Genomic DNA, 20,332 nt, shown 5'->3' with positions numbered 1-20,332 from the left:
CATTTGTTCTCTCCAAAACCAGCACCAGCCCGGAGGCTGCTGCACAGGGGTGGAGGCTGTGTCTGAAGGGTGACATGCACCTTGTCCTGGCCACCTGTCCCCCTCCTTGTCCCTTTTCTAGCCTCTCCAGTCACTGTCTGTGGCTGAATCGCGCCTCAAGCTGGGAACCAACGTTCTGCTGAGTGCCCTGGGCAGTAACACCAGCCTCGTGTCCCTGGACATCAGTGGCAACTCCATGGGGGACACGGGGGCCAAGATGCTCGCCAAGGCCCTGCAGATCAACACCAAGCTCAGGTAGCAGCAGCTCTGTAACACTCTGTGGCTGGCCCTGATGTGATGGTTGTGATGCTGATGCCATCAGAGGAGTTTGTCACAGCTCCCGATGGCCATGGAACACTCCTGGTACAAGGTTGGGTGCTATGACTGCATTTTGCACCCATGGCAGTCATCTGGCAGTGCTGGCAGGGGACATGTGAAGGACAAAAAGCAGATCCATCCCTGCCCTGGTGCTTGCCACTCTTTTCCAGGCTCCTGCCCAGCTCAGCATGCTGCAGACAAACCTTTGTGGTCACTGCCCTCGCCTTATGCTCTGCCATTAGTTTCTAAAACACCATTGTTGACCACATTGTGTACACAAAACCAAAGCAGGGGTGTCTGCAGAGGACAGGGAACGCTGTTCAGCCAGGGCTGTTCCTCTGGAGACATCTGTCCCTGCCTGCAGGATGGTGCCTGAATGTGTCCTCCCAGCCCTTCACTCCTCCAGGCACCCACCTAACTTATAGCTCCTTGCAAAGTCCAAGTTTATGTTCTGAATACTGAAAATTGTAATTTTTAACCCCACTTTGAGGCTCTCTGATGCCTGGGGTCAGCCTTGGGCTGACTCTTGCTAGCATCCACCTCAGGGTAGTGTGGGTGTGGGCAGGGCTCACCCAGGTCCTTCTTTTTGCAGGACTGTGGTTTGGGACAGGAACAACACAACTGCCCATGGGCTCCTAGAGGTGGCTCAAGCTTTGGAGAGGTAAGGAATGAGCCTCTTGGTCCTCCTGGCTTGTTACTGCCATGCAAATGAGCCACTGTCACCAACATGTCACTGTCCCCAGGGCCTTTTTTCTCCTGGCCATAACACAGTTTCATACTCATCCCAAGGGAGCTGGTCCACATCTCTGGCCTTGCAGCTAGGAAAGCAACCTGGCACCCATTTGGTGATGACACCCCCATTACCAACCTCAGGGACTCCCCTGGGCTCTGCATCCCAACCAGCATGGTGTCATGGAGCTGTGCCACAGTGCCCCCAGTTAGCACGGGGTGATCTGCTGGTGCTGCTGATGTGATGCTCCTCTCCTCCCTGCCTGTGACAGATGGGTAGTTTGTTCCCCTGTTGAACACACCCACCACCCTGTCTGGTGTTTGGCTGTGCAGATCTCCAGAGGTCTGAAGAAAGAGGGGTGCATGGAGAGCCTGGGCACATGGTCACTGCCACCCCATCAGGGTCTGCCGAGGGCCAGAGTTTGGCCATCCCTATCTCCAGGGCTGGACCTCAGCACAACATCCAGGCTGCTGTTGGGTGGGCTCTGAGTGGGTGTCATGTCCATGAGGACAGGAGCAGGGGGGATGAGCCCGGGGTGCAGCAGCACCTGCTGACCCCACTCTGCCTCACAGGAATTACACGCTCAAGTCGATGCCGCTGCCGATGAGCGACGTGGCGCAGGCCTACCGCAGCCACCCGGAGAGGACGGAGGAGGCCGTGCACAAGGTGGGGGAAGTGGGCTGGAACCCAGGGCCAGGTGCCACCATCACTGCTCATGGCCTCTTCCTTTGCAGCTCCAGTCCTGCCTGACGAGAAACCAGCTGCGGCAAACGCTGCCGGCACAGACCTTCCGGCTGCAGCAGGGCATCCTCACCACCTCTTCTGAACAGGTTTGATGGACAAATTACTGCATGGGGCTGCTCCTCCCCTGCCCCAAACCACCCTGGCTTGCTCATGTGAGCTCTTGCAAGCAACAAAACACCCTTTTAACCTTTTCTAAGTGGAAGGCAGAGCAGATTGGAGGCATGGAGCTGTTGCTCGGAGAAATTTGTGGATGCCAAATATCTGGAAGTGTTCAAGCCCAGGGTGGGCTTGGAGCAACCTGGTCTGGTGGAAGGTGTCCCTGACCATGGCAGGAGGGCTGGAATAGGAGAACCTTTAAGATCTCTTCCAACCCAAACCATGTCATGGTTCTGTGGCGAGGGTGGGGGTGGATGGAAAGCAGATCTCCTGGAACCCTGCTGGTTGCATCCATGCATCTCATGCATATGCACTGCTGAGATAACTTGCTGCTACGCTAACCTGTGCAGTGTGTTCCTGCCCCCTGGGCACTCTTGCCAGCACATCCCTGCCGTGTGCGTCCCTGGTTATTAGGCAGGGAGGCTGTAACCTGCCTGTGCCCCCTCTGAGCACACTCTTCTCTGTGAAAGTCACAGCAAGGGAGGGAACTGGCAGTGCTGCCCCAATGCTGGCACATGACACAGCCTCTCTGTGCTCCAGATGGTGAATGAGATCTGCCTGAGTGTGCAGAAGCACGTCGACATCCTCAGCACCTGCACGGGCAGGGAGGTGGAGACAGACATCCTCTGTGCTGAGGAGGCCATCAGGAATGCCAACCTCTCCGTCAGTGTGAGTGCACAGTGTGGGAAACCCCCACAGCTCACCCAGCATCCATTCGGGATCGAAGCAGGGCATTGATTAATTAATGACATCATTAACCAGCAGTCAGGGAATTCCAGAACATCGATGCAACAGACACGCACCACTGAGCACTTGCAAGAATTAAAGAACAGCTGAGAATTTCTGAATTCCCTTCTAGAAAAAAGATCAAAATGTTCTTAGTACCCTTGCCCCAGAGACACACAGCTGTGTGCACATCTCCCACAGGGTTACAACCCTTCTTCCTCTGGCATCCCATGCTCACATATCCCTCCTCGGGAGAGATGGGTGCTCCAGCTTTGAGAACACCCTGCAACCCACAGATGCCCACATTGGTGAGAAACCTCCCTGAATCCCTGAGGGGTCCCTCTCTGGGGCACCTTCGTCCCACTCCAGCAATGAGAATGCTCCATCAGCCCATGACAAAATCCATCATGTTGGCTTGGCAGCTCCTGGCTCTGTCAGGCCTGGTTTGATCCTCCTGGTCTTTGTTCTCTGCTTCTCTTCAAACCACCTCCATTCCCCTTTTCCCCACCTCCCTGGTACCCCCCTGATTACTTAATCTGGCAGAGACAAGATTTAAGAAGACAGTACTGATGTTGGGAAGGTGCGAAAGGATTGGTTAAGGGTCTCCCTGATCCAGGAAGCAGTGTAGTGGGGTGCAAGAGGGGAAGGAGAGTCAGTGGATGGCAGGGAGAAACTGAGGGACAAGGATGCCCAAACCTGACCCAGCAAAGCCAAAAGATCACTGGGTCTCCCCAGCCAATGCAGGTGTGTTGCCCTTCCATGGGAGAGCCACGGGTGCAGGCTGTGCATGGAAGTATGGGAAGAGAAGATGAGGTGACACAGGATGATCCACACCATCTCTCTTCCCATGTCAGATCCTGCCCCTCTTGTATGAGGCTGGAAACACTCCTTACCAGAATGGCAAGCTGCAGCACAAGCTGGAGTGTCTCACAGAGGAAGCGTCACAGACCTGCAGCCGGGAAATACAGGTGAGCACCCATGGGCAGCACAGGATGTTAATGGGGTTGGTGTCTACAGAAAACCATGTGAATCCTGATGAAAAAGAAACTGAAACCTTCCTTTCCTGCCCAAACTTCAGGCAATCATGCAGGCGGTGCTGGACACGGCCCACAGCCTGTGCCCAGCTGTGGTGCAGAAGAGCGGGGTCAGGGATCAGCTGGTCAATGCCATGTCAGAGAGGATCTGCCTCCAGGACCAGCTCAGCCTCAGTGCTGTCCTGGACCAGATGGTCACCGATGTCTTCAGCAAGCTGAAGTGGGTGATGTGCTGTTCTTCCTTCTTACTCAGTCACTGGCACTGACCTCTGGGGCCAGAGGAACGTTCTGGGGCCTCTTTAGCAACTTCTCCTCTCCCCACATTATGGTAGAGGTGTGCTGGGTCCTGCTGCTGGGTTTTCCCAGCAAAGCAGTAGCTTTGCTTCCTGCTTGGATCCACTTTGGATGAGTCCCTAGGGTGCTGGAGAAACCTGTGGGGTGATGATGTTCATGCAGGCACACCCCCTTGGCTGGCCCTGACCATCAACAATGGGTGAATTTGGCATTCCCCATCCCAGCCAATGCCTATTCCCCTTCCTGCTCTGGCAGAACAGACCCAGCAAGCTGTAGCACACGGGCATGTCCTGGGAGCCCTGCTGTGTGCCACAGCCAAGCATCCATCTCCTCAGCAAAGCCCTCCATGGGGATATGGCCCCATGGCTTGCAGGGTTGGTGAGTGCTGGCCCTGAGCACCCTCTTTCTGTTCCCAGTGAGATCAAGCTGTCCGTCACAGCTGCTGTAGCCGACTGCATCGTGGATGCTGTGCTGGGAGACCTGACCATCGCCCAGTGCAAACTGGTGAGTACTGGGGGCTGCCAGCGCCTGCAGGATGGGGATGTGGGGCTGGGATGCAGGATAGGGGTCTGGATACCCCAGCATTGTCCAGGTGCCTGGACACCAATGCTGTGACCATGGATTTGCAGCCTGGGAAGCAGGACAATTCCCACCCAGGCTGGTTTTCCTCCCAGGTAATCCTCTCTCAGTGTGGTCACAGCAATATTAACACCCTGAGCAAAGTCCCAGCATTGCTGCCATGTGCTGGGGGGTGCTGGGGTGACGCCGGGCATCGGCCACTCCTGCAGCAGGGCAGCTGCGCTGGGCTGGACTCCGGCTAATCAGGCCTAAATCCGCTCACAAATCCCAGCCGTGGGTAGGGAGCAGAGCAGCGCACAGCACACAGGGCAGCCCAGCACACTTCAGCCCCTGGGATAATTTAAGCGCTTCCTAATGGTTTTAGGCAGAGAGCCTCTCCAAGCAGGGGCTCGACCTCCTGGTGCTGCTGCCGGAGTCGGCTGAGGACGATGCCACAGCACTGGCGAGGGGCAGGAATCCTCTGGACCTGGCTGCAGAGGAGGTAGGGACCGGAGCCGCCGCCGCGTGATGCCTGTGGTACAGCCACCCTTTATCCGCCTTACCGGATGATGCCGGGCTTAGCCACAGCCTCTCCGGGTGCACGCACCCCTAGCTCCCCCCGGGCCATGCTGAGGCAATTAGTGCTGGGAAATGGGACCGTCAGCCTGCCAGGCCCGTACTGCTGGCACCGGAACGTGTCCTTGTGGTGGCCTGGCTGCTTGTACCTTGTCCTGCTGTTGCTGCTTTGGGACCTGGGATCCAGTGTAGCGCATGGTTCTGGATGGGGAAGTATCCAATCCAGCACCGTGGGTGGTTTTGGAGCTGGGATAAGATGAAGGGGTGCAGCCCTAGGAGCCTAGGGATGATGGAGGGGTTGCACCCATCGCTGGGCGAAGCCTGGCAGGCTCTGGCTGCCATGGGATGCGTCTTGGCACAGCCAGCCTGCCCATGCCAGAGCTGCCACCATCCCTCTCTCCCTGCAGTACAAGATGGCCCTGCGGAGGAGAAACAAGCATTTCAGGAGCATTCGACCCACACCAACTGTGAGAAGTAAGGTCACTGTGGGAGCTGTCCCTGTGCTGTGGGTGCCGTGCTGCCTCCACAGGGCATAGCAGGGGCGGGGGCTCACAGCAGCAACGGGGGAGCCTCATGGTCTGAGCCCCCCAGAGTCATGGGCTGAGGGCAGCAGGGTCTGGACCCTTCAGAGAGCCTCTCCCAGTGCCATGGTGGGGTCTATGGGGGAAGTTCACCTTGACCTTGCTCTTGTGCTGGTTTTGGGCTCCAGCTAGCTCAGTGCCCTTAGGGAGTAGAGTAAATGTCCTGAACTCCCTCCTCACAGAGCCAGCCAGGGGTAGGCAGTTTGTTTGTCATTGTGGGAGCCATGGTATCTCCCACGGCCACCCTGAACATAGGCATCACCCACTCACCCACCACCCTCGGGGAGAAGATGTGTCCCATGGGTTTCCCTTGCTGCTGGTGTTGTCCCCACCAGCCTGGGAGGGGAATGAATCTCAAGGGGGGGCACAGACAAGGAGCAGCTGGTGGGTCACTCTGCTTTGGCTGAAGTGGATCCCATTGGATCCCAGTGGATCCCAGTGCAAACTCCAGCACCCTTGTGTCCCCAGGGGATCCCTGAGCCCCGCAGCACCTTGCCACCCATCCACAGGGTACATGGGGGGGGGTGAGGAACTACCTGCAGAACAAAACGGGTTTGTTTGTGAGTGCTGCTCACTGCTGGCAGAGTTTGTGCCGTTCCACTGCTGCCTGCTGCAGTTCTCAGGGCTGGCTGCGGGGCTCGGCTCGGCTTGGCCCCTGCCTGAGCATCCCCCCACACTCCCCCCACAGCATCATCCCCGTCACGCAAACCTCCGGCGGCGGTGGCGGGCTCCATCCCAGGCTGCGCCGCAAAGCCGCCACGCACGCTCCCGACGGGCACGGCCGCGCTCCCGCCCCGCGGCGGAGCCCGTGCCCCGCTCGCTGACCCTCCGCGCGTGGGCGAAGGTGACGGCGTCGGTGATGATGATGCTGATGGTGATGATGATGATGATGGGGAGGCCTGGAGAGGGCGGGTGTCAACAGGGACCCTCTCGCCTTTCGTAGGTGTCTCGGAGCTGGAGCCGGCAGCGGGTCGAGACGCCAGCGGGCTCCGAGCTCACCGGGCGCCGCCGTCACTCAGCCCCGCCGCGCCGCCGGCACGCCCTGCCTCCACAAAGGATGCTGAGCCTGCGAGCGGCTCGCTCCCCGCCACGCAGCCTGCCACCGCCACCGGATTCCTTATGGACCTGCCGACCGCCGGCGAGAAGCTGGAGCATTGCACCAAAGCCAGGCCCCGGCCCAACCGCAGGCACAAGCAGCCGCCCAGCAAGCCGAATGTAAGGGAGGGGGCACGGCTGGCAAGGGAGGTGGGGTGTATTCGGGGTGGTTTTCCCTTTTTTTTTCTGCTTGGGTGAATTATTGCGGTCAGTATTTGTTGCAAGGCAGGAAAATAAGATGCGCAAAGACGCGGTGGGTTTATTATTCTGCATTTCAGCTGCTGCCGGAGCCTCCTCCTCCTCGGGGGGCAGCCTGAAAGGATGGGCAGGGGGGCTGGGGGGGGGGGGCGAGGGGAATCATCCATCCTCTTTCCTGCTCCCCACTGGGAGATGCTGAGCGGTGGGAGCCAGGAGAGGAATGAAAAAACCCTGCAGAGTTTGGGTGCAGAGGGCCGGCGATGTGTTTGGCAATGGCTCCAGCTGCCTCCCTCCTGAGCTCCATTTGCTCCCCCTTATCCAAAATCCATCATCCCTGAAGCACTGGTGGCCACCACGGCTCCCGGTGATGCTGGTGGGGCTCTGCCAGCCGTGATGAGGTGGGTTGTGCTCCCCCCCTCCAACAGGCGACTGGATGGGGAGCCTGCCTTTGCACCCCCCTTCCCAAAGGAAAAGTAACTTTTGGGTGCAGTCAGTGGCAAGTACAGCTCCATCACTGCCCCTGGGCTGGATCCTGCTGGCATCACCTCATCCCCATGCCACCGTGATGCAGCTGCATCCTTTCACTTGCTGGAAAGCCCTGGTTTGCAGGGCTGTGGTGATGCTTGCCCTTGGATTGTGGTGGGATCAGGGCTGGCACGGGGCCGGAGGGGAGGCAGGAGCTGTGTCCCACAGGCAGGGTGGGTTCTGGAGGTTGGCAGGGCCAGGGGACCATCACCCTGCCGTGGGACAGGTATGCCTGGCACCCAGGATGGACCAAGATTTGAGCAAGGACAGGGTTTGATGGATGTGATATGACAAGGGGAGCAGATCTCAGATGGCTGGAACGGCTTCTGAGGAGCATCAATCCAGCTGTAATGAAAAGTCATTATGGATTGAAATGCCACCGATGGGGAAGCACCTCTTTCTCATCGATAGGATGGCACCGATGCAGTGGCACATGCCAGGGAGAGGAAGGTGCCATGAAGGAAGGCTTGGCTATGGTGCGGATCACTTTGTTACAGGGATGGAGCAGGTGGCTCTCAGGCAGGCTGTGGTGGCACTCCAAGTTTGGACTTGGAATACCTAAAGGATGCAGATGTGGGTCCTTGCAGGTCACCTGCTCTATCACCTACCAGCAGCAGAGGGGTCCCTTTTTTGCAGCTCAGATGGAGGAGGCATCCCTGCCAAAGGCTTCTCCCACAGTACAAGTGCCATACCTCAGCCAACCCCTGTGCTGGGCAAGGGGTTGGAAGGAGCCTGGGGCTGCCTGGATCTCCCAGTGCTCAAGGGAGGGAGCAGGATTAGAGCTGGGATGCAGCTGATAACACCATGGTTTGGCTTTAATGCTGGGTACAAGATGGAGGGCACCAGCACCCATCCTGCAGGGGCACCCACTTGTTCATGCCCAGGGGTAGGTCACAGACACACCTTCATGCCCGGGGACACATTTGCCCTGTGCTGGGCTGACAGCAGCTGTCCCTCACAGGTGCAGCCCGTGGCCTGTGAGAACAGCGAGGACAGAAGCATCACCCGCGTGGACGAGGGGCTGGAAGACTTCTTTGCCAAGAGGCTCATCACAGAAACACTGCCGTAAGCCTGGGGGTGCTCAGGGCCCCTCACCTGCCCAGCACACACCCATCCCCAGATTCCAGCAGCCTCCCTGCAAATGGTGCTGGTCCCAGTGCAAAAGGGATGCTGGGGAAAGCAGCACACCCAGGGATATTGCCAAGAGCAAGGCTGGGGGAGGAGGAATGGAATGGCAGCCATGGTGTGCTGGATGTGACCATGGAGTCTGTTCCACAGTGGGGAGGCAATGAGGCAGTACCCAAGGGAACCATGCTGGGAATGGGTGCCCTTGCCAGGACACTGCCATCTCAGGTGGAGTGTCCAGGCTCTGGATCCATCACTTGAGGGTGGACAGGCTAAAAAAACCTGATCCCCTAGCTCTTGGCAGTCTGGAGCTCACCTTTTCCTATGCTTCATCTCTCCCTAGCCCCACGACTCCGGAGACATGCCCGGGATCAGCCCCTCTGGCTCCCTCTGGTTCCCGCACCCTCAAGAAGAAAATTGGGAATTTTTTTGCCTTCAAGAAACCCAAATCCAGCCGGGGCTCAAGGTGTGAGAAGGAGCCCGAGGGTGGTCCCACTGCCCCTAGGAGCAGGCGCTTGATGCTCAGTGACATTTTACGAGCCCCCAGCAAGGCAGGCGAGTCAGGGAAGGCCCTGAGTAAATCGGAGGAGGGGGGGCTCTCTGCTGAGCCGCCTGCAGAGCCTGAGCACTGCCAGACTCCCGACTCTGCCCGGAGGATCCGGCCCAAGTACTCTCGGGAGGGCAAATCCCAGTCACTCATCTTGCTGTCTGGGGAGGACGAGGATGCTCTGGGGGTCAGACATGACAAGGTAAGCACTGTCACAGCCACCAAGCCACCACCACTGTTCAGCCCATCTGGTGGGTGCTGCTCCCATCCATGGACACCGGTGGGGTTACCAGGGGATGTGGGGACACTGGAGTGATGGCTGGAGATATCCCCACTGGGTCATGTCCATGTCACCATCTCCGGGCAGCATGGCTGGGGTTGGGAATGTGGGTGCTCTGCAGGCAGGAGTGTGGGTGCCAGAGGTTCTGTGGTAGGTCCGTGTTCCTGGCAGCGTTGTGTCTCTCCTGCAGAAGAGGCACCTGGAGAAAAGCGAGGGAGAGTTGTCCAGCTCCTTCGAGCAGCGCATGCAGGTCATGCTCCATCGCATCGGCGTCACCAAGGGCCCGGCTGCCGAGAGCAAGAAGCAGCAGGTGGGGACTGGTTCCATTTTTGGGATGAACCCTGCCCATCCAGGGTGGTAGGAGATGGTGGTCCTTCAAGTGGGGACATCTCCCCACTGGGAATGGCAGCACCCAGCTCTGTGCTGCCACTGCCCATAGCCTCTGCCCTCTGCAAGGGGTGAATTCCTATACATTGCATGATGTCTGTCAGTCTGTCCCTCCTTTCCTCGCATGCGCCCACATCAGAGCCTGGCAGCAGCACTCTGCCCTCTGCACCCATTGTGTCTGTGGGCACTGCCTCCCTGATACCCCCCTTACCAGTTTTTCCCCCTTGCAGAGCAAAGACAGCGAGATCAAGAAAGCTGGCTCAGATGGTGAGGGGCTGCTCCTTCCCCACCCTGACCCCCACCCAGCTGGGCACCCATGGGTGGCCATGGGCAGGCCCCCTTGGACTCCCAGCTGTGGGTCCCACTACATCTTTCCCTTGTTGGGTGCTGGTGGCACTGGGCAGACCCCAGCTCACTGCTGCTGGCTGGTGGCTTGTGCTTGCAGGGGACATCGTAGACAGCTCTGCGGACTCACCCCCATCCCTGAAGGCCCGCACACACTCTGTGTCCACAGGTGGGTCACCAGTGCATGCTGGGGGGTCACACCAGCCCCTGGGGCACAGGGCTTCATCCCCTCTCCTAGCATCAAGCATGGGGACTGGAGCCAACAGGGACTGGTGGGCACAGGCACGTGGGCAGAATTCCATCCTCTGGAAGGTGCCCCTACACCCATGGGTGCCCATCCCTGGTGTTGGCAGATGGACACCAGCCCACCGCCCAGTTCCTGGGCTGACTGCAGGCTGGTTCCCAGCACCAAGAACCATCCCTGGGGCTGTCACTTCTGGACGCCCACAGCTCCATCCTGCCTGCCCCACAGACGCACCCTTCCGCAGCCCAGCCGCCAGGACAGAGCCCAGCACCGAGCCCCGGCCAGCCTGGAAAGCCCTGGGAAGGCAGCTGCCCACTGAGCCACCAGCCACCAGCTCCGACCAGCCCCAGCGCTCCCTCACCCTAGCAGAGCCCAGCGGGCTGCCAGAGCCCGGGGGCCGGGAAGGCTGGAGCAGCAGCCTGCCACGGCTGGGCAGGAACGTGCCGGTGGCACTGCCACGGAGGGTCAGCCAGGGTGGGGAGGTGGGTGCTGGCACCCTGCCCACACCACCCAGTACTGAAGGTAGGGATGCACGAGGTGCCCATGCGTGCCTCATTCCTCTGCTGGTCTGTTCTTGGAGTCCTTGGGAATGGAGGGCAGCAGGGAGCCAGGCACATGGTGGGTGCTGGGTGCTGATGGGGCCTGCCAAATGGGGTGCTGTGGGCTGTCCTCCAATGGTACCTCCCCATTGCTTACACAGACAACCGGCTGATGGCACGGCTAGCAGCACCATGGGGGCCCAGCCGCCGAGCACTGTCCGTCCATGAGGAGCAGCTCAGGGAGCCCGAGTGCCCGGTGGAACTGGGAAGTAAGTTGGGTGTGAAGTGAGACCCCAAGACCTTGCACCTAACACTAACAGAGGTGGGTGGTGGTGTTCCACATGTGTGCTGGTGCGGCCTCTCCCAGCTGGTGGGTGATAGACAATGACACTGCCAAACTGGGAAGCTCCGGAGGGGAATTCAGCATTGGGATCAGTTCCAGCAGGAGGCAGGTCACCGTGCCCCACCCTAACACGGGGCTGGGTTGTGTTTCCCCCAGTAGGCACCGTTCCCCTGCGCCTGCGGCGTTCGCCTGTGCTCAGGCACAGGACCAAGCACGAGTCCCTCTCAGAGATGGAGGGTGAGCCTGGACCAACCTCGGATGCTGAAGGTGAGATGTTCCCCTCCCTGCTAAAGCAGCTGTTGGGGTACCAAGAGTCCCCCCCATGCTTACCCTGGCATCTGTGACCTCTGTAGGTGCCACACTGCAGGACTGGCCCCGTGCCGGGCTGGAGGAGCCGCAGGCTGGCACAGGCACTGAGGGCGAGCAGCCGCAAGCCCTGGCACAAACTGTTGGGAATGCACAAGACTCAGCTGCCGTAGACCAAAGACGCCCAGTGCCGGGCCAGGAGGAGCCGGCCCTGGGACAGTGAAGCCCCTGCATGTCACCACGCTGCTCCCAATAAAACCCTGCAAGCAAGTGCGCCGTGCCGGGGTGCTTGGCAGCTGGGGTGCAGAGAAGATAGACAGGGCACCAGGCTGGCGTGGATGTGCCAACGATGGCATTGCCCAATTTTCGCCATGGGGACAGCCGGGCCACCAGCATTGCCCAGATGCCCAGGGACTGTCAGAGCCTGCAGGATGCATCCAGTGGCGTTGCAGTCCCCAGTGCCCTCTATCACTGTGGGCTGCAGAGGGGGAGCTGGTGATTTTAGGCAGCCAGCTATTTTTAGGAAGCGTTCCCAAGGCACTTTCACCACTCCAGCTACTGACCCCATGGGGTACCGCTCTCTCCAGCCCCCGCCAGACGCAGGCTTCCATCAGCAGGACCACGACCCAGCGCCTTTCAGCACGCAGCTCCATCCCGCAGCTCCCTGACGGCACCAGCGTGATCCTGACACCCTAGTGGCTTTCTCCTGTGTTGCCCTCTGCTCCGGACCAAACGCATTCCTTACATGGATGTTTACGACAAAGCAAGATGCTTGTTTTGTTTTTTTTCTTTTTTTCTTTCTTTTTTTTTTAAATACAAGAGCTGTGTATTTAAAAAATATACAATTTTTAATTTCTACAGCATAACCCTGCGGGATATTTTTTGTAATAAACAGTGCAGGACCCTACCTAAACTTATTCAATAAACCATCCAAGCTCCTGGGGTACCCTTGGAGCAGGATCAGCTTGTATGGCCTCTGCCATTGCTGCTATGGTGGCACTGGGTCACCTCTTGTCCCCACCTGCTGGGACAAGGCATTTGAAAAGGATGAAGAGGTGGGAGAGGGATGCTGGCTCACATATAGGCATGCCTGAATGAATGCTTTTCTCCCCTCTTGGCACTGAGGGTATTGGCTTTCAACAGGTAATATGCCAGTACCCCTGGAACCAGGGTTTCTGCAGCCAGGCCAGCCCACTCAGCAGTCTCCTGGGGCTCAGAGCTTCTGGTATCTCCACATCCCTCCCCCAACCACTCTTTCCAGTGTTCTGACAGACCCACTGAAGAAACAAAGGAATGAGAGATGGGCTGGGCTCAGGAGTCCTCCTCCTCAGTCAGCATCCAGCATGCCCACTTCAGCATTGCCTTTGAGATCCTGAGAAACCAGACAGGAAGAGCCAGGGTGAGAAGAAACCCAGCTGTAGACATACCACTGGGGCAGCAGCTGGTGACAAGGGGTAGGGCAGAGGTTGGGGGCTCACTATAGGTATGTGAGTCCCACTGCAGGAACAAGGGACAGCCACAAATCTATGGCTAATATGGCACTGACCTGATAGATTGTACCTGCTGGCAGAGCTCGGGGCTCGGTGCCTCGTACTGGTACTGGGGTGGTCTCTCCACGAACTACAAAAGCAAAGGGGAAGGTGAGATGGGTCTGCTCTAGCCACAGCACCCAGAGTGCAGCCCCATACAGCCTGAGAGTCCAATAACCCCAGGAAAACACCTAGGATTGAGGTGCCTCTCCTTCTGTTCTTCTGATCTTCTTTTACCCAGATAGCTCAGATGTTCCAGCAATTGTTTGTTCCTACCCAACTGTTTAACTCAGGCTCAACCACATCTTCACCATCCCTGGAAGGATTTAAAGACCTGTGGATATGGCAGCGGGGGCTATGGTTCAGTGGTGGGCTTGGCAGTGCTTGGGAATGGTTAGACTTCCAAGTCAGGAGTTCTTTTCCAGCCTAAGTGATTACATGATTCCCTCTGGGTGCCCAGATCCTCCACCATCTACACTGATACCTGCATTCAACTTCCCATCCCCACCAGCCTGATGAGGAAAGATCCTGGGGATGAACACCAGTGCTGTGGGCACAGAGAGTCTTCCCCAGGCACCCCCAGCCCTCAGGGGACCTCACCAGCTGCTTTGTATTTACCGGCTCCGGAGCGCTGCACTGCTCCGGCCTGGAGCTGGGCCCAGCTCTTGCAGGGGATGCTTGCTCTTCCTCCTTCTCCTCTTCCTCTTCCTCCTCAAGCTCCTTTCTATGCTCCGGTCCTGTCTCCTTTCTGCTCTTCTTTGCACCCTCTGAGCTCTTGAGCACCAAACTCTTGTGTGTGCCTCTCCCCCTGCACTTCGAGGTGCCTGGGAGATGCTGCTGCTCACTGGGGGCCTGCTCATCTTCCTCCACCAGCTTCCTCTTGGCACCCACAGTCTCTCCTCCCTTTGTCCTGGCGTGAGCCAGTCCAGGCTTCAACGCTTCTGTAGAGGAAGCTGTGCCACTGGAGCAGGCCTGCTCCCTGTGAGGAATCCTGCTAGATGGCAATTGCAAGCTACTGCTGGGCAAGACTGAGAAAACTGGAGAAAGAGTGGGCAGGGTGGGCTGAGAGCCCCTGGATCCCTGCAGGCTTTGATCAGCATACAGGGCATCCCAGGCTGCCTCTGCAGCTGATGCTGCCTCACTGGTGCTGATCTCTGCCAGACTGGGATTGCTGTAGCAGCAGAGCAGGGAGGGAGAGGAGGGCTGTGCTGGATCTCCCTGGGGTGAGCCCTCGGGAGAGCTCTGGCTACACAATTCCAACAAGTCAGTGGTGTTGCTGTCAGCAGCCACATCTTTCTGGGTCTTCAGGGGAGGGTCAGATTGAAAGGTCTTCTCTAGTAAGAGGAAAAGCACCATCAATTTGAGCAGAGGGCTGGTGGTGGGACCTGCCCTGGCACACAGGAAGAGTGTCAGGGCTGGAAGGATGCAGGTCCAGGCTGTGTGAACACCACAGCACTGTCTTATGGCCAGAGGAAATCAAGCCAACATCCAGGGTGAGCTACACCCATTGAGAAGAGAGGAGCTGTCTCCTGCCAGGAAGGCAGGCTGGATGCCCTGGGACATGGGGACTCACCATCTGAAGAGCTGGGGGTCAAAGACAATGAGGGCATCCTGTTCCAGGGGTTGTCCAGGGATCCCTCCAGGCTATCTGACAAGGTTGGTGATACAGCACCTGCAATGAAGAAGCCAGAGCGTAGATTTTGGCAAAGAAAGCAGCTGCCCATTCCCTGTGGATCCCCTGTGCACAAGGCCTCAGAGACAGCTCTTGAGGGGAGCTCTGCAGCCCTTTCCAGCCCAAAATGTGGCGTGTTCCAGTGAGACCCTTTCCAAGATCTCACAAAGCAGGCAGTGGAGAGGCAGACACTGCCCAGAGAGCAAGCAGGTATGAAGAAGGCCTTCTCCTACACCCTGCACTGCCCAGGACAGTTCTTCCCTTCAGCTCCTCCTCCACATGGAGCTTCCACAGGTAATTCTGCAGCAAAGCTTGGTGACACCAAGCCAAGTAAGGTGACACAAACCCATCGTGGTGCTGAGCCAGAGAGGAGCCCACACCAGGGCAGGAGACTCATGCTCCGTGATGGCATCAAAATGACTTCTTGTGCTCCCAGCACAATCAACCAAAGCTGCAGCTTCAAGAAGCTCAAGGATTGGGACCATCCCCTGCCTGCTCAAGGTCTCCCAAAGACCTGGCCGCACCAGTACCTCCTCCACTCAATCCAAGGAGATGGGCTGAGCCAACTGTAGAGGAAACTAAAGGCTGGATGGGATCTGGAGTGTTCATAGGAGGCCATGAGGATGATCCAAGGGCTGGAGCACCGCTGCTATGGAGACAGGCTGAGAGAGTTGGGGTTATTCAGCTTGGAGAACTGAAAGCTCTAAGGAGACCTTCAAGAACCTTCCAGTATCTAAAGAGGCTCCAAGAGGGCTGGAGAAAGACTTTTGACAAGGCCATGGAGTGGCAGAACAAAGGGGAATGGCTTCACACTGACACAGGGCAGGCTTAGATTAGATATTTTTAAGAAATTCTTCCCTGTGAGAGTGGGGAGACCCTGGCACAGGTTGCCCAGTGAAGATGTGGCTGCCCCAGCCCTGGAAGGTGTTCAAGGCTAAGCTGGACAGGGCTTGGAGCAACCTGGTCTAATGCAATGTGTCCCTTCTCATGGCAGGGACTGGGTCTAGATACTTTCTTTAAGGTCCCCTCCAACACAGAAAAGTGGATCCTTTCAGGATCTGCAGATTCTGCTACTCACAGCTGATTTGAGATACAACACTCAGGTCTCCTGGTACTGTCCTGTCATCACTACTCTTTCCAGGAGCTACTTGGCTTGTATCTGCAATGAAAGGGGCACTGTTGGTCATATCGCCAGCATGAGGTACACCCAGAGCAAGGGAATTCTTCTCCCCACCCTGGGCAGCCCCTAATTTCACATGCCTGGGTGCTGCACTGCCTACCTGTGTACCCTGCAGACACTGCCTCAGAAGAATCACAAACAACTGCCTCCTCCTCCTCAGGAGGGATTACCAGGGCACTGACTGGGACCATGAAAACGTCCTCACCCTGCTGAAATGAGACACGTGACAAGGATTTGCTGGGCAGTCCCTCTCCAGATGCAGGAGTCTACCTGTACCTGCCAACCCAACACCATCTCCCTCCCCAGCAAACCTCCAGCTCTGCCCACTGTCCTTTCCCTTCCTTCCCCCACCCACCAGAGCACCCCAAGATGTCACAGCCCTGTCCCAGTTGGTCCCAGCAGACAGACTGACCTCCTTCTTGCGCTCTGCCTCCCACTGGGTGATGGGAACCTCATCCTCCACCGTCACTGGCTTCTCCTTTGATTTCCATAAATCCAAGCATTCCTCAGCATTTTCCTTCAAAATCTCCAGCTGGTTCTGTCCTATGGCATCAATCAGCTGAGAGACAGAAGGCTCTGGAGCAAGAATACACAGACAGCAGTGGAGGAGACAGCTGAACTCAGGCAAGCCTTACTTGCAAACACTTTTACCCTGCTGCATGACTTGGTGACTGTCATGACACTGAAACCTGTGGGAACACCCACAATTCTGCATTTCCTTTGCTTCTAGAAACTATCTTTCTTTTCTTCACAAATCCCAGACCAGGAGCAGGAGCACAGGCATTTAATGTCCCACTCTGCTTTAGCTGTCAGCATTATCTCTTCCTGCTTTGGGCTTAGCAATATATGCTTGTGAGATCTGACCAGGTTTGTGCTACCTCTGCCTAACGTGGACCAAGCTGAGGAAAGCAAGGGCCTCCCCAGGCAGTCAGAGCATTGCATGCCCCCCACAACCCTTTACCTGAGCTGGGAGCATTCCTCACAGCAAGATTCCTCCTGTAATGACCAAGGAGAAGACAAAACCAGGTTAGGGCTGGGACATACGCAGCTCTTGGTCACAGATCAAGCACCCTGGATTGGAAGAAGCAGCTTGTGAAAGTAGTGATCCCCCACTGGGTGCTGATCTGGCCACTGGCCACATGCTCAGTATGCCAGGTATAGATATCAGGAAGATATCCAGGTATAGATATCTCACCCCTGGAGATGGACTGATTGAAGGCCCTGAGCATCTCCAGTATGGGATCTCCAAGGATGAAGAATGAGCTGTGCAGGTCTCACCCACGCAGCTGTGCTGCCCACCATTGGCAGGACCAAGCTCCCCACAGGTGTTTCCTCCTAGCTCAGAGGAAGAGTCTGGCAATGTGACACCACAATTTCATTTTTCATGGTCTATTCAACGCTGTCACATTCCAGGGCAAGGAGTCACACAGGTTAACCAGGAGCTGCCATAACCTGTGCCAGCCCTTGCCAGCCTGCTCTAACCCCAGTCTGAGGCTGCACACATCTGGATAGATCCCTCACACCCATACTCACAGCCAGAGCTCCTTTATCTTCTTCAATACAGAGGGGTCCTGGTTCCTGCAGCAAGAGAGAAGCCGGTTACTGATTCCCCCCAAATCCCTATCTCCCTTCTTCCTCGCCTTGGAGACAACCTCTCCTTCAAAAGGGGTTGCCACAAGCAGATCACATGAGGGCTCCCAGGGTCAGTGCTGCTGTGGGGAAGATGAAGTCCCCCAGAGCACAGCCCCCAGCCCCCCATCCCATGGGCCATACCCATCAGATGATTCCATCCTCTGTCTCTGCATGGGCAGCACGATGAACTGCTGGGCCGTGAGGTAAAACTCGCAGTCCTCCTGTGGGGAGGACAGAGCCTGTAAGGCACCTCTGAGTCCCACCACTGCTCCTGCCTTCACTGGGGACAGCCAGCACTCCCACAGCCACCCCAGCTCTGCCACCAACCCTCCAGTCTAAGAGAAGGTCCCCTCAAAAAGGACAAGCCCCCTCCAAACAGGAGTCTGTGTCTTCCTGTGTCAGCTGAGGTCTCTGGAAGAGCCACACGCCAGGGTGGGGCAGCCCAGGGGAGTCTGTGGGGACACCTCTGAACCACTGCAAGGGGACAGTGGGCTGCTCTGCCACCAGCCCATGCAGGCCATCTGCAGCTGTCCAACAGGCAGAGGAGACAGCCAGGTGACCCTGGGAAAGATGCACCCCAACCCCAGTGAGGGCTCATCCCTGTCCAGGTCAGCTGCCACAGATCCCACAGGAGCTGCAGATGGAAATGAAAGGCCACCCATCACCTGCCTTCAGCTCCTGGGAGCAGCTGAAAGCAGGCAAGAGCACAGGAAGCACAGCAAAGTAAAGGAACAGGCTGCTTCCACTCCTCAGAGCACTTACCAGCCTGGCCTCGTCCTGAAAACACACCGTGTACTTCTGCAGGACGATAATTCTGCAATTAAGGCTGGAAAGCCTGAGCTGCAGGTGGGCGCTGGAAAAGGAGCAGAGCACAAGTGCCTTGAAGAACAGAGCTGGAATCCCCCTGACACACAGTGGGGCTCCTGCAAGAGCTCTGCCAACCACACTGGGGCATTCTGGAACATGTCTCAGCATGAGCAGCAGGCACCAAGGGCTCCTTATTCCTTGGTAACTCCTGCCTAAGATCAGCTTCTTCCTGTTGCTTATCCTTGGCTCTCTGCTATCAGCACCCCAACAGTTTAAAGGTGTCCAAATGGGGAAATGGAGGAAAGCACCAAAGGAGCAACCCAGGCTACCATGGTTAATGATCTGGCTCCTTCCACAAAACCCAAGGGCTCTACAGTCTTTTCTAATGGCATCACACCTTCTGCAATGGATCCCTGCCCATCCCAACCAGCAGACACTGGAGCAAGGGCATTCAAGGTTTCTTCTCTTAGCAGCTCTTTTACACCAACTTCCCACCCTGAGGTTGTTTTAGCTTAACACAACCTGAAACAAGAGCAGGCAGGAGCCCAGCTGCTCCCAGCTGGGGCAGAACTGCTGTCCCAGCCATGGTGGAACCCACTTTTCCTCTGCCTGCAGAGCCTCGGCTGTAATGACCACACGGATGTAGCAGGATCCGTCAGAGACCTGCACCACAGCGTCCTGGAGGAGCCCAGGCTGGCCAGCTGCACTGCAGTCACTCAAGACCTGTCAGGAGATTGGAGAAGGGAATTTTAAAAAAAAGAGCTCTTATTCATAGACCTGGAACAAGTTTCACAGGAAGGTGGTCATGACAACAAGCTTTCCTCCTCAAAAAAAAAATTTAAAATCAGAGACATTGAGGAGGAAGGGCTGCACATCCACAGCCACCAAACTGGGAACCGCTGCGCACTTCCCAGAATTGATTTCAAAGGCTGTTGGAGCACTTTGGGACAGTCCCTCTGGGTACCTACCCGCACCACCTGCCCAGCCAGGAAATTCTCATGCTCGTCCACTTGCTCGTAATTCACCAAGAGGTCAGCAATCCATGGCTCCAGGACGTAGAGCTTGGGAGAAGCCACATTTTTGTCCACACACACAAGACTACATGAGAAGAGACAAGACACCAAGCCATAAACAGTGCTCCATGACCCTGGGAAGGGTTTTGCATTCCAAGCACAGCCCCAAACCCAGAAGATTGCTCAAATCCACCCAAGTGCACCCACTTCTCTACAAGAAACAAGCCTAAGGGCTTTGTGCTGAGGAAACCACGCTGCTGGGGGCACACAGGTCCTGCTGCATCCTGCTCAGAAAGAGCAGGGGGACACTCACAGCTCTGGAGTGTGTCTGGCCTTCTTCAAGCCTCCCACACAGGAGAAGACATTTATTTCTACCTCTTTCCATATTGTTTATTATCACCCAATAACTATTCTCCTGGGACCAAGTCTTAACTATAACTGTCTGAACTGTGAAAGGGAGAAGAACTGGGGACAGGTAGGGGCTGGGGACAGGCAGGGGATGAAAACAGACAAGGGATGACAGGCAGGGGATGAGGGCAGGCGGGGCTGAGGACAGGCAGGGGATGAGGGCAGGCGGGGCTGAGGACAGACAAGGGAGAACAGGCAGGGGATGAGGGCAAGGCGGGGCTGAGGGCAGGCGGGTCTGGGCCACGCGAGGTTGGGGCCAGGCGGGGGCTCAGGGCAGGCAGGGCTGACCCCCCTCCCGGCCCCCCTCACCGCTCCCCCGCCGCCAGCCCCGGGCTCGCCCCGCCGGGCGGAGCGGCCGCCGCCGCCATGGCCGCGCGGCCCGGAACAGGAAGCGGAGCCCG

At 57.3% G+C, this 20,332-nt stretch overlaps 2 protein-coding genes across 5 annotated transcripts in view; one reads left to right on the top strand and one right to left on the bottom strand.

Annotated features, from left to right (window-relative positions):
- CARMIL2 (capping protein regulator and myosin 1 linker 2) overlaps positions 1 to 12,980 on the top strand; it is a 23,605-nt gene extending 10,625 nt beyond the window's left edge. Inside the window, exons 21-40 of one of the 2 annotated variants that reach the window (XM_050978957.1) lie at positions 122 to 294; positions 950 to 1,018; positions 1,660 to 1,753; positions 1,822 to 1,917; positions 2,528 to 2,656; positions 3,568 to 3,681; positions 3,792 to 3,967; positions 4,458 to 4,545; positions 4,985 to 5,101; positions 5,583 to 5,649; positions 6,700 to 6,971; positions 8,536 to 8,639; positions 9,043 to 9,448; positions 9,717 to 9,836; positions 10,144 to 10,180; positions 10,359 to 10,427; positions 10,731 to 11,024; positions 11,203 to 11,310; positions 11,541 to 11,651; positions 11,738 to 12,980. In XM_050978957.1, the coding sequence (XP_050834914.1) occupies positions 122 to 294; positions 950 to 1,018; positions 1,660 to 1,753; positions 1,822 to 1,917; positions 2,528 to 2,656; positions 3,568 to 3,681; positions 3,792 to 3,967; positions 4,458 to 4,545; positions 4,985 to 5,101; positions 5,583 to 5,649; positions 6,700 to 6,971; positions 8,536 to 8,639; positions 9,043 to 9,448; positions 9,717 to 9,836; positions 10,144 to 10,180; positions 10,359 to 10,427; positions 10,731 to 11,024; positions 11,203 to 11,310; positions 11,541 to 11,651; positions 11,738 to 11,913 (2,820 nt within the window). In that variant the 3' untranslated portion in view covers positions 11,914 to 12,980. The remainder of the gene's footprint in view (positions 1 to 121; positions 295 to 949; positions 1,019 to 1,659; positions 1,754 to 1,821; positions 1,918 to 2,527; positions 2,657 to 3,567; positions 3,682 to 3,791; positions 3,968 to 4,457; positions 4,546 to 4,984; positions 5,102 to 5,582; positions 5,650 to 6,699; positions 6,972 to 8,535; positions 8,640 to 9,042; positions 9,449 to 9,716; positions 9,837 to 10,143; positions 10,181 to 10,358; positions 10,428 to 10,730; positions 11,025 to 11,202; positions 11,311 to 11,540; positions 11,652 to 11,737) is intronic. The other variant, XM_050978958.1, reaches the window with a different exon arrangement.
- Positions 12,462 to 20,332, bottom strand: LOC103816687 (proline-, glutamic acid- and leucine-rich protein 1-like). 3 transcript variants are annotated; one of them, XM_030227718.2, is made up of 15 exons: positions 20,241 to 20,332; positions 19,479 to 19,608; positions 19,109 to 19,233; positions 18,466 to 18,556; positions 17,845 to 17,924; positions 17,605 to 17,649; positions 17,033 to 17,067; positions 16,484 to 16,647; positions 16,172 to 16,280; positions 15,970 to 16,050; positions 15,422 to 15,553; positions 14,793 to 14,891; positions 13,838 to 14,553; positions 13,237 to 13,310; positions 12,462 to 13,062 (listed from the first exon to the last, which is right to left on the bottom strand). In XM_030227718.2, the coding sequence occupies exons 1-15, from the start codon at positions 20,297 to 20,299 to the stop codon at positions 13,002 to 13,004; spliced, it is 2,001 nt and encodes a 666-aa protein (XP_030083578.2). In that variant the 5' UTR covers positions 20,300 to 20,332; the 3' UTR covers positions 12,462 to 13,001. The 3 variants fall into 3 exon arrangements, with proteins under 3 accessions (XP_030083578.2, XP_050834916.1, XP_050834917.1); XM_050978959.1 differs by having other exon boundaries at positions 16,172 to 16,277; XM_050978960.1 differs by lacking the exon at positions 15,422 to 15,553.

The sequence above is a fragment of the Serinus canaria genome, chromosome 11, assembly GCF_022539315.1.
Source record: "Serinus canaria isolate serCan28SL12 chromosome 11, serCan2020, whole genome shotgun sequence".
Lineage (NCBI taxonomy): Eukaryota > Metazoa > Chordata > Aves > Passeriformes > Fringillidae > Serinus > Serinus canaria.
The sequence above is the reverse complement of the archived record's forward strand: the minus strand, read 5'-3'. Positions and strand labels throughout refer to the sequence as shown.